This window comes from Osmerus mordax, chromosome 4, assembly GCF_038355195.1.
Source record: "Osmerus mordax isolate fOsmMor3 chromosome 4, fOsmMor3.pri, whole genome shotgun sequence".
In the NCBI taxonomy this organism is placed as follows: domain Eukaryota; kingdom Metazoa; phylum Chordata; class Actinopteri; order Osmeriformes; family Osmeridae; genus Osmerus; species Osmerus mordax.
Window position 1 is genome coordinate 21,072,539 of NC_090053.1, and position 15,992 is coordinate 21,088,530.

Genomic DNA, 15,992 nt, shown 5'->3' on the forward strand with positions numbered 1-15,992 from the left:
TAAAAAATATTTTCTTTTGAGTATCTTGAATACATTTTTTTTATCGATTTGTGACCCTGAATCGATTCGAATCGTGAGGTACCAAAAGATTCCCACCCCTATAACCTATAAAAGCTACTATCGTTGTAAACGACATTCAGTACTGTGTATCTTAAGTCTCAAGCACCCCATGTTTCTTTTCTCCATGAAAATGAAGTCTTCTGTATTTGTGTGGCAGTGTGAAAGTGCAAAGTTGGGAAAATATTTTCATTGTGTTATTTCTTAAAGCATTTCTGCTTTTTAAAAAGTGATTTGTTCCTAAGATGTTTGCACAGTTCTGTAGTTGTGCAGGTTGTTCTGATACCACGCTACTGGGTTTGACCCCTGCATGTGAGACAACCACCCGAGTCCAGTCTGACTGAGTCCCCCAGCATGCACCTCACCAGTGTGTTCTGACGTCCAGGAGACAGGAAGACAGAGGAGCAGGAAAGACTAGACTGCTTTATTACAAAGAAGCTTTGAACCTCCGAAAATACAAGATTGGTCAATCATAATTTCTTTTTTTGTCATCAAATTATGTTTTTCCTTTTCCTATGAAACGCTGCCGTTTAAACAGCTTGAGAGCCTCTTCCTCCGTCCCCGCGGTCTGACAGCTGTTTGAAGGGTGGATGTATGTGGTTGGAGTCAGGCCTCCTGGTTTTGTCCTTTGTATTTGGCCAAGCGTTAAACCTGGTCCAGCAGATCCAGAAATGTTGTTTAATCCACACTGCTTCCCCACTCACCTCCTGAAAACGAGGTGCAAGAATGGGCAGCACTTTTTCCAAAATAGATGTAATATATATATATATATATATACAGACATATATATATATCATATATACACACATTCCTACATACATCTTTATTTATGTGATGTCCAAAAAAAATTAAAAACAAAAATGTACACATTTATTACAAAATAGTAACAAAGAGTGGAAAGTGTTTAAACAACGACGCTTGGTCCTCTCAGCCCAGCAGGCTGCCCACCTGCTGACAGAACGTTCACCACAGTCTCTAGTCTGGGTCCACTGAAGCCAGGAAACATCCATGAAGAGAGAGGAGGGGCTGAGGGGCTGTTTGACGAGACAGGGAATGTACAGGAGGAGGAGACGTGGGGACTAGGTTGGTCGTCTTTCTAAGAACAAAACGGGGGGAGTGTTTTCACATAAAAATCACAAACAATTTTTGTGTTCTTTTATTACTAAATATAGTGCAACAATGAACATTGCATTTCTTCGGCCTTGACGCTCTCATGAACGGTTGGTAGTCCTTTGTGTAACACTTTTTGGGGGAGGAAAAAAATCGAGGCATACCCCTTGTCCTGTCACTGCAAGTGTTGTTTGTGGGTTGTGGGTTGGCGGCACCAGGCCTCTGGTGCCAAGATGTAAACTTACCACAGATACTCCAAACTAGACGAGGAAAATGAAAACGAAGAATAAAAAGGAACCAAGTGGGTATTTGGGCAGCACATAATTTGGAAAGGAAAGGCTCTGTTCCAGTGGGACCTCCTCTGCAGTCAATGAGCCAAGATCCTCAAGGAATAAAAACGAGCCGTCTGGGGCCCTGCCCCCCTCAGGCTGGGAGGGAGGTGGGCGGGGCCCCGGGGGGGGTGGGGCTCAGAAGGCCTGCTGGGCTGGGTTGTAGTTGAAGGTGGAGGGCACATGAGGCCTCTCCTCCAGCTTGTCGTACTCCAGGTGGAACTCCTGACGGAGAGAGAGGGAGAGAGGGGGGAGGGAGAGAGAGGGGGGAGAGGAGGAGGGAGGGAGGGAGACAGAGAGGGGGAGGGAGAGAGGGGGGGAGAGAAGGAGGGAGGGAGAGAGACAGAGAGGGGGAGGGAGAGAGGGAGAAGAGAGAGAGACAGAGGGAGTCACTGTGTGAGAGCTGACAGGATGTGGAAGTCCTCTGAAGTGTTGACTGTTGGTGACAAGTGAGGGAAGCAGATACTGAAGCCAATACCTTTACCTTGGCTACCTTCCTCCAGTTCAGACAGTCGAAGAAGTAGTATGTGCCCCTCTCGTAGGCGTTGGTCTTCAGAGAGGGCTCCATGCCCGGTGCCCGCGTGATCCACACCCGCTCCTCCTTGTGGTAGCGCCAGTCCCGGTTGAAGCTGGAGGAGGGACAGGGAGTGGAGAGACAGGACGTGGAGAGACAGGAAGTGAAGAGACAGGAAGTGGAGAGACAGGAAGTGGAGAGACAGGACGTGGAGAGACAGGACGTGGAGAGACAGGACGTGGAGAGACAGGACGTGGAGAGACAGGACGTGGAGAGACAGACCATTAATCATGTCTTACTGTAAATCTGTCTTCCTAACACATTTACAAGACAAGAATCATGTTTTTTTTTTTTCAACTGTCCTTCTTGGGTGTGTGTAACTGGAACAGCGGTAGATAAGGGCAGAGGCAGGTGAAGGTGAGGGCAGAGGCAGGTGAAGGTGAGGGCAGAGGCAGGTGAAGATGAGGGCAGAGGCAGGTGAAGATGAGGGCAGAGGCAGGAGAAGGTGAGGGCAGAGGCAGGTGAAGGTGAGGGCAGAGGCAGGTGAAGGTGAGGGCAGAGGCAGGAGAAGATGAGGGCAGAGGCAGGAGAAGATGAGGGCAGAGGCAGGTGAAGGTGAGGGCAGAGGCAGGTGAAGATGAGGGCAGAGGCAGGAGAAGATGAGGGCAGAGGCAGGTGAAGGTGAGGGCAGAGGCAGGTGAAGGTGAGGGCAGAGGCAGGTGAAGATGAGGGCAGAGGCAGGTGAGGGCAGAGGCAGATGAGGGCAGAGGCAGGTGAAGGTGAGGGCAGAGGCAGATGAAGGTGAGGGCAGAGGCAGGTGAAGGTGAGGGCAGAGGCAGGAGAAGATGAGGGCAGAGGCAGGTGAAGGTGAGGGCAGAGGCAGATGAAGGCAGAGGCAGGTGAAGGTGAGGCCAGGTGAAGATGAGGGCAGAGGCAGGTGAAGGTGAGGGCAGAGGCAGGTGAAGATGAGGGCAGAGGCAGGTGAAGGTGAGGGCAGAGGCAGGTGAAGGTGAGGGCAGAGGCAGGTGAAGATGAGGGAAGAGGCAGGTGAAGATGAGGGCAGAGGCAGGTGAAGGTGAGGGCAGAGGCAGGGAGATACTTACAGCTCCACGGCCGCCAGCAGTTGCAGCAGATCTCCTCCATTCATGTAGTACAGGTAGAAAAGCAGGTCCTCCCCGTACCGAGCCAGCTTGATGGCTGCCAGCTGACAGGAGAATATACCACTTACTTTATACACACCCAGATTACCACTTACTTTATACACACCCAGATTACCACTTACTTTATACACACCCAGATTACCACTTACTTTATACACACCCAGATTACCGCTTACTTTATACACACCCAGAATACCTCTTACTTTATACACACCCAGATTACCACTTACTTTATACACACCCAGATTACCACTTACTTTATACACACCCAGATTACCACTTACTTTATACACACCCAGATTACCGCTTACTTTATACACACCCAGAATACCTCTTACTTTATACACACCCAGATTACCACTTACTTTATACACACCCAGATTACCACTTACTTTATACACACCCAGATTACCACTTACTTTATACACACCCAGATTACCACTTACTTTATAACCACCCAGATTACCACTTACTTTATACACACCCAGAATACCTCTTACTTTATACACACCCAGAATACCGCTTACTTTATACACACCCAGAATACCTCTTACTTTATACACACCCAGATTACCGCTTACTTTATACACACCCAGAATACCTCTTACTTTATACACACCCAGATTACCACTTACTTTATACACACCCAGAATACCTCTTACTTTATACACATCCAGATTACTGTTTACTTTATACACATCCAGATTACTGTTTACTTTATACACACCCAGATTACCACTTACTTTATACACATCCAGATTACTGTTTACTTTATACACACCCAGAATACCTCTTACTTTATACACATCCAGATTGCTGTTTACTTTATACACATCCAGATTACTGTTTACCTTATACACATCCAGATTACTGTTTACTTTATACACACCCAGATTACCACTTACTTTATACACACCCAGATTACTGTTTACTTTATACACACCCAGATTACTGTTTACTTTATACACACCCAGATTACCACTTACTTTATACACACCCAGATTACTGTTTACTTTATACACACCCAGAATACCTCTTACTTTATACACATCCAGATTACTGTTTACTTTATACACACCAGATTACTTCTTTCTTTATACACATCCAGATTACTGTTTACTTTAAACACACCCAGATTACTGTTTACTTTATACACACCCAGAATACCTCTTACTTTATACACACCCAGAATACCTCTTACTTTAAACACACCCAGATTACTGTTTACTTTATACACACCCAGAATACCTCTTACTTTATACACACCCAGAATACCTCTTACTTTATACACACCCAGAATACCTCTTACTTTAAACACACCCAGATTACTGTTTACTTTATACACACCCAGAATACCTCTTACTTTATACACACCCAGAATACCTCTTACTTTATACACACCAGATTACTTCTTTCTTTATACACACCCAGATTACTGTTTACTTTAAACACACCCAGATTACTGTTTACTTTATACACACCAGATTACTTCTTTCTTTATACACACCCAGATTACTGTTTACTTTATACACACCCAGATTACTGTTTACTTTAAACACACCCAGATTACTTCTTTCTTTATACACACCCAGATTACTGTTTACTTTATACACACCCAGATTACTGTTTACTTTAAACACACCCAGATTACTTCTTTCTTTATACACACCCAGATTACTGTTTACTTTAAACACACCCAGATTACTTCTTTCTTTATACACACCCAGATTACTGTTTACTTTAAACACACCCAGATTACGTCTTTCTTTATATATATCCAGCTCAGACATACCTTGTCCCTGATGTGGATGTTGGTGAGGTACTCCGAGGGAACATGGAAATCTGGGGGAGATGGAAACATGGTTAACTTGAATGTTGGTTTTGACTGTGCGTGTGTGTGTGAGCATGCGTGTGTGTTTGAGCATGCGTGTGTGTGTGTGGTGTTACCGATGTCTTGTGGTCGACAGGGAGCTGATGCCCACGGGGAAGCAAACTTGGGGTAGAGGTTTCTGTGGAGGGAGATCATTACACTCCTTATTCACACTGCAGCAGGAAGACACCTCCCTGCCAGCACCCACAACTGTAAACAGCTGTTCTCTGGACAGTAAGAGTGTGTGTGAGTGTGTGTGTGTGAGCCTGTGTGAGCGTGCGTACTCAGGTGAGTTGAGGTTGAGTCCCAGGGTGGTCAGGTCGCTGCCCAGGGCCAGGTGCACCATGCCAGGGTCCGTCTCCGCCGCTCGGATGAACGTCAGCAGGCCGATCATCCCAAACTGGTCCGTCACCATCCCCGAGGGGATGTTGGTCACTCGGCCTGCAGGGGGAGGAGGGGCAGTCAGGAAACCAGCACACACCACAGCTGCTCCCAGGCTGCTCCCAGGCTGCTCCCAGGCTGCTCCCAGGCTGCTCACAGGCTGCTCCCAGGCTCCACAGCCTCTCAGGGACACGGCCTCTCAGGGACAGTTTCTCAGGGACAGACCAGCCAAGAACTGGGTCCTAAAACCCACTCTGTGTTCCCTGGTGAGGGTGGGAACAGATGAAGTTAGGGTTGACAGTGTTTGGCGGCAGCAGGGTGGACGTCTCACCGTCCGGCAGCACCTGGATGCCTTTCCTCTGGTTGTTCTGGCCCAAGCTCGTCTTGTCTCCAGGAAACTTGGGTCCATCGATGCTGGATGAGTTCTTACCTGTGGAATTCAGGTTCTGGAGGAGAAGAGAGAGTGAAGGAGGGAGGAGAGAGTGAAGGAGGGAGGAGAGAGTGAAGGAGGGAGGAGAGAGTGAAGGAGGGAGGAGAGATCGGAGAGTTAAGATGAGAGGAAGTCAGCCTCTTGGCTGTGTGAACTGCACGTGTCCAGGGTTGTCCTGCAGCACGTGACGTCACTCACAGCTTTGCCCTCGTCTCCCCCCAGCGCCGGGTCCTTGTGGTTGGCTCCCGGCAGCGCGGGGAAGTCCTCGTTGTGGATGGAGAAGTCCTGATTCTGGTCGTTCGATGGCTTCGTCACCATGCCGACTGAAGGGGGAAGAAAAAGCAGTAGCAGATTCTAATAAATCTGGCTTCTACTGAGCTTGAGAACCACCCATTCATTATGATCCGGTGTGTTGGGGCAGGGAAACATCTAGAACATTCAGGACAGGGGGGTCCCTGAGGACCAGGGTTGGGAGCCGCTGGTGTGGAGGAGGAGCAGGCTCACCGTAGGGAGCCCTCCCAGCCAGGGGGTTGAGTAGCGGTGTGGGGTTTCCTCCACCCTCCCTCCGGCTCCTGTCTGCCAGCGCTGGGAAGTCGGACAGGTCCAGCCCAGTCACATTCTCGCTGCCGTCTGAGGGGGGAGACGTGGAGACAGACAGGTGAGACACGTGGAGACAGACAGGTGAGACACGTGGAGACAGACAGGTGAGACACGTGGAGACAGACAGGTGAGACACGTGGAGACAGGCAGGTGAGACACGTAGAGACAGACAGGTGAGACACGTGGAGACAGACAGGTGAGACACGTGGAGACAGACAGGTGAGACACGTGGAGACAGGCAGGTGAGACACGTGGAGACAGGCAGGTGAGACACGTGGAGACAGGCAGGTGAGACACGTGGAGACAGACAGGTGAGACACGTGGAGACAGACAGGTGAGACATGTGGAGACAGACAGGTGACACGTGGAGACACAGGTGAGACTGGCTGCCAGGAGACAGCTCCGAGTCCACTCCTTCACACGGTAGCAGGACCGCTAACCTGTGCCGTTGAAGATGTTGTTCATCCCGAACGCCTGGTTCCGGTTCATTCCAAACCCCGACATGCTGCAGACAGCAGAAGAGATATCGTCATTCCATGTTTATCCAGCAGAGGACACTTCGTTAATCCATGTTTATCCATATCCATAGGAACGTCTGCTACAACACGTTACATCTACATAACCAGATGATCCGTTTGATGGTCAGTGGGCTACTGTTACCTTATCTACCTGTAACGACCACAACTGTCCTGAAGCACCTCTTAAGGGTTCAGGACTAGCTCACCTGGTGATGGTTCAGGACTAGCTCACCTGGTGATGGTTCAGGACTAGCTCACCTGGTGATGGTTCAGGACTAACTCACCTGGTGATGGTTCAGGACTAGCTCACCTGGTGATGGTTCAGTACTAGCTCACATGGTGATGGTTCAAAACTAGCTCACCTGGTGCTGGTTCAGTACTAGCTCACCTGGTGCTGGTTCAGTACTAGCTCACCTGGTGATGGTTCAGGACTAGCTCACTTGGTGCTGGTTCAGGACTAGCTCACCTGGTGATGGTTCAGTACTAGCTCACCTGGTGCTGGTTCAGTACTAGCTCACCTGGTGATGGTTCAGTACTATCTCACCTGGTGCTGGTTCAGGACTAGCTCACCTGGTGCTGGTTCAGTACTAGCTCACCTGGTGCTGGTTCAGTACTAGCTCACCTGGTGCTGGTTCAGGACTAGCTCACCTGGTGCTGGTTCAGTACTAGCTCACCTGGTGCTGGTTCAGGACTAGCTCACCTGGTGCTGGTTCAGTACTAGCTCACCTGGTGATGGTTCAGGACTAGCTCACCTGTTGATGGTGAAGGGCTGGCGCGCCGGCTGCTGCTTGGGCATGCAGATGATGCTGGGCGAGCAGCGACTGGGGCTGCCCAGGCCGGAACTCCCCATGCTGCTGCTTCTGCCACTGAGGGCGATGTTCTGGCCCACCTGGCCACTCAGGGCGATGTTCTGGCCCACCTGGCCACTCAGGGCGATGTTCTGGCCCACCTGGCCACTGAGGGCGATGTTCTGGCCCACCTGGCCGTGGTTCAGCATGTTCCTCGTGTTCATCGGCAAGGAGCCCCTGCAGACACACTCAGTTACCTCCTCAAGCCTTCCTCTCAGAGGGGTCTTCATGCTGCTAGTGAGCGATCGTGCAGCAGTGTGGCTGCTGTTGTAAACTTGGTGATCATGCTGACACACCCTGATGGTCCTTATGGCTGATTAAGCGGGGTGGACAGTTCTGGTTCACACTCACTCTCTCCCTCAGATTACCTTCCAACACATACAAACACACACGAAACGAGCAGCGTCCGGTTCACACACACCTGCTTGGCGATGGAGGGGTGTGAAGGGACATGGTGGGCCCCCCGGTGGTGGGGGGGATGTGGCTCTGCAGCTGGGTGCTTTGTGTGAGGCTGCGGGTTAGCTGGGGCGTGTTGTTTCCCAGGCCTCTTATGGAGAAGCCCAGTGCACCTGCAACACCAGAGAGGAGTCAACATTCAGCTCTGATAGCAAGTTTCAAACAAACCCCTATATCCTTGTACTGACACGTATGTCCTGCTGCTATACAGCTTGAACTGACCCCTCTGTTCGACGCTGGATCCTCTAGATCAGGACTTACAACTGACAGTGTTTGGAGTTCTGTTTAAGTGTTATGTGTCTCCAGTTATCTTTAGCACTCAACACACTTTATGCACCTCTATCAAACATTTGATCAACTTAAAGTTCCTTATCAGAATCCGGTTTATTGCCAAGTAAGTTTACACGTAAAAGGAATTTGTTTTGATAGGTTGGTGCAACAATTAACAGTAGAGAAAGATAAAACACGTACTGTAAATAAAAGGCATAAATATAACTGATCCGAAATTACTCAAAACTACAAAAAAACTTTCAACTGCAACGCTCAACTACAAGGTAAGTGGATAACGAGTTTCGTCATGTGACCAAGTCCGCTCCCCTAGACTCCCCCTAGAGGTGAGGGCAGACTGGCAGAGCGGAGGTGAGGGCAGACTGGCAGAGCGGAGGTGAGGGCAGACTGGCAGAGAGGAGGTGAGGGCAGACTGGCAGAGCGGAGGTGAGGGCAGACTGGCAGAGCGGAGGTGAGGGCAGACTGGCAGAGCAGAGGTGAGGGCAGACTGGCAGAGCGGAGGTGAGGGCAGACTGGCAGAGCGGAGGTGAGGGCAGGACTCACTCTGTGGACCGTAAAGACTGGCACCCAGCTGGGACAGCTGTCCCGACGACGAAGACGAAGGCGACGACAACATCTGGAGGAGACAGACAGACACAGAGGGAGATGTCAGCCACAGCGCCGCAACACGTGTCACTTCCTCCCAAACAGCCCGGTCACAGATCGGTGTCTTACCCTTCTCCAACCGAATGCTAACAAAGCATGCACAGTGTAAGTGTTAATGATGGAGTGAATCTTAGTGACAGCAGAGAGCAGGTGTCTCTTCAGGTCAGATACAGTGGAGGGAACTCACATCTTTGTCCGACCGATGTGGGAACATCGACGGTTGGCTGTAGTACATACTCTCATCTGGAAAGTCAGTGTCCACCACCTCTACGATCTCTACAAACTTCTCTAACGTACCACCGTACATGCCGTTTGTCACCTGTGGTCGGAGACACAAAATGAGAATGACACAACAACACTGATGCTCCACGACTTGACAGCTCAGAACCAAGACATGCAGGTCCGTGTTGCAAGAAGTCCACACACAGGTTCAGCTAATTCAGTCTCCTCTCATCCATGAGCACACACACACTAACCCAGTCACACTGATGTACATACACAGACATGCTCACAAGATAAATTGATGGATCAGGCATCTGGTCAGCTCTCATTAATGACGCAAGTAGGAACACACAGGGCTAAGGATGAGTCCAGATGACACAAATTCCTGTCTTGGTAATGGTCCTTTAGCAGCAATGTATGATCCATTCTAAATACCTTCCCCTAACTTCTATTATCACACTACGCTAAGAAGCCTGCTGGTAATTCATAATGCATGCTGCCGCAACGCATTGTAAACATTCGCGACGTGTAACTGGACCCCTTTTGATAAGTACATTTGTATGCAACTACAAATAGCTACAGTAGCCTTGCCTAAGCAGTAAGCAAGTGGGCTAACTAGCAAGCAAGATCCTGCAATTCACCTATTCCAGATTGTTTATACCCTACATTTACGAATGGTCGATGCTAGCTAGCCTAAATGTCATTTGTGAGGATGATTTCCAGCTAGCTATGCTACCGTAGCTATAATAGCTACAACACGCTAGCATCACCAAGGGGTGCCTCCTGCAACTAAACAAGCTTCGGTTCGGCCAGCTGACTGCTACTAAATGTAACGAGCGGCGTGCAGGTTGGGCCTGCGATGCCTCCAAACCAGCTCCGTCCACACTTTCCCGTCCCTCCTCTTTAGGTCTGAGATGTAAGCCAGCTAATGTTACTAGTCTAGTAGCACGAAGTACTGTAGCAGCTCCTACAGTCAAACAAAACAGAGACAGGTGACGGCTCGAATTAAAATCCGTAAAGTCATCCAAAACACATCAGAACCAACGAGCAAGGACTACTAAGAAACGCGTGTTGAAGCGATATAGTTTTAGTGGTACCGAACGTTTTATATAGGGTGAAAAATAAATAAAAAGGCAATCACCGCATTAACTTCCCTTCTCCTCTTAGATCCAAGATGGCTGTGTACAATCGAGAATCCTGGGTGAATAGTCCTTTACCCTCTGACCTCACCCTAACCTCCTATGCTTCCTACCCATTTCCCTTCACAAACTGAACGAACTGCACAGCTAACAATAACGCTCACCATCGTTGCTTTTGTAAAATAAAATATATATATATTAATGAAGAAAAAAAGAAAAGTGTTTCTCATAACTGTTTGCAAGACCAACTAAAAACACTTATAAATAAAGAGGGAAGGTGGTTGTATGGCCAATTATCATAAAATACATTTTTAATAGATTATACCAATACTGTACATCGAATAATAATTAAAGGCAAACATCCCAAAACCATAACCGAATGTCCATCACTGGACAAACTACCACACTTTGGTTGTCCTCTCACTGTCTTATTTTATGATAGAGACAGAACTGCTGAATATGATTAAATATAAGGTAGGATAGGAAGGACTAGGTAATATAGTAAAATATAAAACAGCACTCTTTTAGTGTGAGTGGACTTAATCCACAACAAAAGTTTAAGAAAACAATTTAGTATAAGTTACACATTTTACATAACTAAATATTACATGTCCTAGGTGATGATGAGGCAGGGGTGGTTTTCTTCATTGTTTCCATGGATGGACAATGATCAGTGTCATCATAACTCATTTTCCTCTCTTCAGGCAACAAGCATCAGCCTGCCAGAGGCCCCCAGATGGAGAGAGAGAGAGAGGGAGAGAGGGAGAGAGCGAGACAGGGAGAGGGAGAGGAGGGAGAGAGAGGGAGACAAAGAGAGAGGGAGAGAGAGAGAGGGAGAGGGAGAGAGAGAGAGAGAGAGAGAGAGGAGGGAGAGAGAGGGAGAGAGAGGGAGGGAGAGAGCGAGAGAGAGGGAGAGAGCGAGACAGAGAGACAGGGAGAGAGGGAGATGCTAAAAACAGTCTATCAGTAACCAGTATACTTGCTACTGTGCACCCAACACTCGTGCAACACCGATAAGGGATGGGAAATTCCTGCCCTGTATCTGGTTAGAAAATAGCCCTAATGAAAGTACACCTGATAACACAGACGTCACACCTCAGAGTGTCCTAGCTATGTGTGAGATATATGTGACATACCTTTTTTTTTTATTGGCAGGTCACCAAAATACATCTTCAGCTGCAGCTGCCTTCATAATGTGCAAGCCAGCAATGTGATGACGAGACGTGATGTAAGAAGTAAGCCATTACTCACAAGAATAATCTACACTGATTAAATCTAGTTTTAGAGAACGCAGTGTCCATATGGTGTCATTAATTGAAGCTCAATCTTTTTTTTTTTTTTACCCAGCCCACCATGGAATAATACCCTGGGATCGAGGAATGAGGAAGTACACAGATAAGCAGGACACTTTATCCACTGGTCAGTTGTTCAGACCTTCTGCAAATCCCACAATCCTTCACGCTCACACACAGCACCCCCAGTCTACATGTGAAGGCTGGACTCCTTCACGCTCACACACAGCACCCCCAGTCTACATGTGAAGGCTGGACTCCTTCACGCTCACACACAGCACCCCCAGTCTACATGTGAAGGCTGGACTCCTTCACGCTCACACACAGCACCCACAGTCTACATGTGAAGGCTGGACTCCTTCACGTGAGGTTGACAAAGCACAGCCCTGTGTTGGCATTCACAGCCCCCTGACACGCCTCGTCACTTTTGGAGAAGGCTGGGACGTCATTTTCCACTGCCTCTGGCAAACATTTCAAACCACCCAATGATTTACCACTGTTTCAGTTTGTTTCAGCTTGACTAACACACTCACAGGCACACTGGAAAGGCTTCAGCCATGAAGCAACACTGCAACAGCCTCTGCTAACAGTTACTCATTTCTGGTCATATGTTTATTTTTGTGTTTTTTTTGCAGAAGCCCACTTGAGTGTCAGTGATAGGGGCTTTGACGCAGGGCAGAGTGAGGAGAAGGGAGGAATGTAGATGACCTCCTCTGGTCTTTGATCACCGGGCAGCTCTTGTGCTTATCCGTGAGTCCTGCTCCCGGCCCCCACCACCCCGCTTTCGCTCTCTACCACTTCTCACGTTTGGAAAAGGAGGAAAAGTCATTAAGCACAACTGGGAGGAGAGAGCAGTTAGAGTCCTGCTGAAGCTCAGAGCCACAGTCAGACAAGAGCTGGCGGGTGTCTGAACAAGAACAAGAGAATCTCTACTATTACACGTCCCTCAGCACATGAGGTGAGCTCAATACCATGCCGAAATTATTGGTATTTGGCAAATATTGGCAAACATGGAAACCTTAATGGGAAAGACTTCACTCCCTCAGGAAGGCACACACAGGTCTGTTTTGACGATGTTAAAAAGGATTTGCAGTGTTGCCTGACATTCGTCTGTAATTTTTTTGCTTCAAGAAATCTTTTTTTATGATCAAGGAAAACAAGGAATGTACCAACTGAGAGTTTCATCATGACCTCCGTCATGTTCCTCTGTCTGCTTCCCCCTCGTGTCCCACTGACCTGAGGCGCAGGGGACCGAGAAGCTGTCACAGGTGACAACATGGGGAATGTCATTCGAGGAGTGGTGGCTTTCATTCCCTCAGAACGCTGCCAGAAGTTCCTAGTCGGGGACCTGAAGGAGATGCCCCTGGACCGGACGCTCGACCTCAGCAGCCGGCAGCTCCGCCGCCTCCCCGTGTCAGCCTGTGTGTTTAACGAGCTGGTGAAGCTGTACCTGAGCGGGAACCACCTGAGCAGCTTACCTGCCGACCTGCACGCCCTCAGGAAGCTGCAGCTGCTGGCGCTCGACTTCAACTGCTTCGAGGAGCTGCCGTCGGCCGTGTGCCGACTCCCCCAGCTGAACATCCTCTACCTGGGCAACAACAGGCTCTACAGACTTCCCAGAGAGCTGGGGCAGATGAAGGAGCTCAACACGTTGTGGCTGGAGACCAACTGCTTCACAGAGTTCCCCCGAGTGATCTGCGACCTCCCCAACCTCAAGACTCTTCACTTCGGCTACAACCAGCTGCGCAGCCTGCCTAAGGAGCTGGGCGGGCTAGCGGAGCTACGTAGCATCTGGCTAGCCGGAAACCAGCTGAACGAGTTCCCCCCTGTGTTGCTGGCCATGCACTTTCTCGCCGTGATCGACGTGGATCGGAACAAGATCCGTCGTTTCCCGGGCCTAGCGCACCTGCAGAACCTGAAGCTGGTCATCTACGACCACAACCCTTGCGTAAACGCACCGGTGGTGGGAGAAGGAGCCAGGAGGGTGGGCCGCTGGGCGGACAGCTCTGATGATGAAGAGGAGGAGGAGGGCTCCAAAGTGGAGGAAATTCCAGCTGAGGCTCAGGCACTACTAGGAGACGAACGGTAACAGTTGTTATAGATGTGAATGGCATTAGAGTCTGACTTTGAGTTGTGGCAAGGCCCGTTGGTGCCCCGGGATGTGGAGAACTCAGTGGAGAGGCCGTTTGTTTTGGCATGTTACACAAGCAGTTGGGCCTGATGATGTTTGGTTCCAAATATGGTCAACTCAATGATGTGGACTTACAGAGATGGCCAAGCCACCAGCTGTTACGTTTGGGTTTCTGTCACAGACAACACAGACCTCCTGAGTACGGTCAAACATGTGCAACGGAGTTCTTATTATTACACTGTTGATCTGTTCGTTTGAAATAAACGTTGTAGAAATGTAAAAAACACATTGTTAAATTGGTCTGTGGGTCTGTTTTCAATCACCCGCACATTGTTTAAAAATGTAATATTTCATAAACTTCTGTCTGGAAAAATGTGTGTACCTGACAGGGCCAACACCAATGAGATCATTAATCTATGTGATTCATGGCTGCCGCCATCCATTTGCCCTCCTCATCCAGATCACTGCATAATTCATCTGACAGACTGCGGTCCGAGACTTGATTAAAGACCTCTAATGGCTTTTAATACCACTGCCAACGGAATAAGGATCTGACCTCACATGCAGTAGGCTACAGATTCCTTTTCTCTCTCTCTCTCTTAAAAACATCGTTTCACACGCACTAATTCGGATCACAGTCACTGTATAAAGAAATAATGTCTGACTTTGAAGTCAGGATTCATTGAAATGGAAGGCCGCTGAATATGTTAATAACACCGAGTACTGGCCAGCCGTTCAAACTTTGCCAACAAACAAGCTTGACGATGCGTCTTCCTCAACCCAAAAGCACTGCCACAGCTAAATATGTTTAGGCGCCGATAACTTTGTCTCCAGTTCAACGTAAGGATGTTCATGACTGATCTGATATAGTCCTGTCCATTGAACTTGACAGGGCTGGGAAGTGTGTGAGGTAAAGGATTGTTCAAAGTGTAAACCCATAACAGATTCAACTATGTGTTTTGACCTATGTTGGTAAGAACACACCAGCCTTAACTGGACATACTGTAGCCTATGTTACTATTCAGTCGTCACGTCATTGAACAAACGTGTTATGGGGCGCCGTTTGTAAAAGGTTGCACGTCCGTTATTCCTGCTCAGTTTTCACACATTTAGCACAAATAAATGCATCAGAATTTTCAACGGTCACTTTTTTAAACATTTAGGGAGAAATTCATCTAAATACATGTCATAACTTATTTAGAGCAATGTTCTGCAGTATGCAAAATAATAAAATAATATTTTATAGAACTGTTGAATTTAATGTAAATGTTAAATGTAAATGTTAAATCTAAATGTGTTAAATTCACACATTTAGCATAAATTCACACATTTAGCTAGCCACGCCCCTCTTTTCTGGATTTTTCTGGAAACCACGTGCGAGCTACTATCAAATACAATGTTGGTTAGCTAGTTAGTTATTGGTATGAAGTTGGTGGTCACAATTGCAATACTGTAGGAAATAAAAAGGGGTGCAGACAAATAAATACAGTAATATCAGGCTGGCTGGCTGTCTGGCTTGGAGCTTTGTGAACTTCACTTGCGCTGCGTTTGCGTTGCCTCAGTATTGTGCGCAATTTGGTTTCACTGCCAACATCCCTTAATGTAAGAGGCAATGCGCAAACTCAGTTGGTGGCAATATACAACTGTTGTTAGGCTACTATTCAAGTCAAGTGTATTTTGTCATTTTCAATTACATATGGTTGTACATACTAAAAACGAAACAGAGTTTCAAGTTCGAGATGCACAGACCAACACAGGGTCAGTCTGGGCACTGAAATTCTTAGGACAAGATAACGCAAAGCAACCTGGCATAACATGACATATAAGTAGGCTACTCAGAAGGCAATAATATGACATATAAGTACTCAGAACAAGTTTACACCTATGACAAGCAAACATGTAATGTAATAAACCTCCTAAATAAATACAAAATAAACAATAGAGTATACTAAACCTATAGGACCACAGGACGAAACCTATTTCCCCAGGACCATGATGCCAT

The 15,992-nt window shown here is 48.0% G+C and overlaps 2 protein-coding genes across 3 annotated transcripts; one reads left to right on the plus strand and one right to left on the minus strand.

The window, feature by feature from the left end:
• Nucleotides 1–466: 466 nt before the first annotated feature.
• cnot2 (CCR4-NOT transcription complex, subunit 2) lies at nucleotides 467–10,615 on the minus strand. Of its 2 annotated transcripts, none has more exons than XM_067235154.1 (15): nucleotides 10,570–10,615; nucleotides 9,394–9,525; nucleotides 9,105–9,177; nucleotides 8,239–8,386; nucleotides 7,722–7,994; nucleotides 6,892–6,956; nucleotides 6,356–6,481; nucleotides 6,050–6,174; nucleotides 5,753–5,867; nucleotides 5,325–5,481; nucleotides 5,118–5,179; nucleotides 4,963–5,012; nucleotides 3,114–3,214; nucleotides 1,981–2,125; nucleotides 467–1,721 (listed from the first exon to the last, which is right to left on the minus strand). In XM_067235154.1, exons 2-15 carry the CDS (start codon nucleotides 9,511–9,513, stop codon nucleotides 1,635–1,637), a joined length of 1,647 nt encoding a protein of 548 aa, XP_067091255.1. In that variant the 5' UTR covers nucleotides 9,514–9,525; nucleotides 10,570–10,615; the 3' UTR covers nucleotides 467–1,634. The 2 variants fall into 2 exon arrangements, with proteins under 2 accessions (XP_067091255.1, XP_067091254.1); XM_067235153.1 differs by having other exon boundaries at nucleotides 1,975–2,125.
• Nucleotides 10,616–13,135: 2,520 nt separating this feature from the next.
• lrrc10 (leucine rich repeat containing 10) lies at nucleotides 13,136–13,948 on the plus strand. The gene has a single exon (XM_067235481.1). The coding sequence runs from the start codon at nucleotides 13,136–13,138 to the stop codon at nucleotides 13,946–13,948; it is 813 nt and encodes a 270-aa protein (XP_067091582.1).
• Nucleotides 13,949–15,992: the final 2,044 nt, after the last annotated feature.

Coding starts and splice junctions, on each gene's coding strand:
- cnot2 (XM_067235153.1), bottom strand. CDS start 9,513: ATGTACGGTGGTACGTTAGAGAAGTTTGTAGAGATCGTAGAGGTGGTG. Junction 5,482..5,752: donor CATCCAGGTGCTGCCGGACG/GTGAGACGTCCA, acceptor CTCCCCCTGCAG/GCCGAGTGACCAACATCCCC. Junction 2,126..3,113: donor CTGCTGGCGGCCGTGGAGCT/GTAAGTATCTCC, acceptor TCCCTCCTCCAG/CTTCAACCGGGACTGGCGCT.
- lrrc10 (XM_067235481.1), top strand. CDS start 13,136: ATGGGGAATGTCATTCGAGGAGTGGTGGCTTTCATTCCCTCAGAACGC.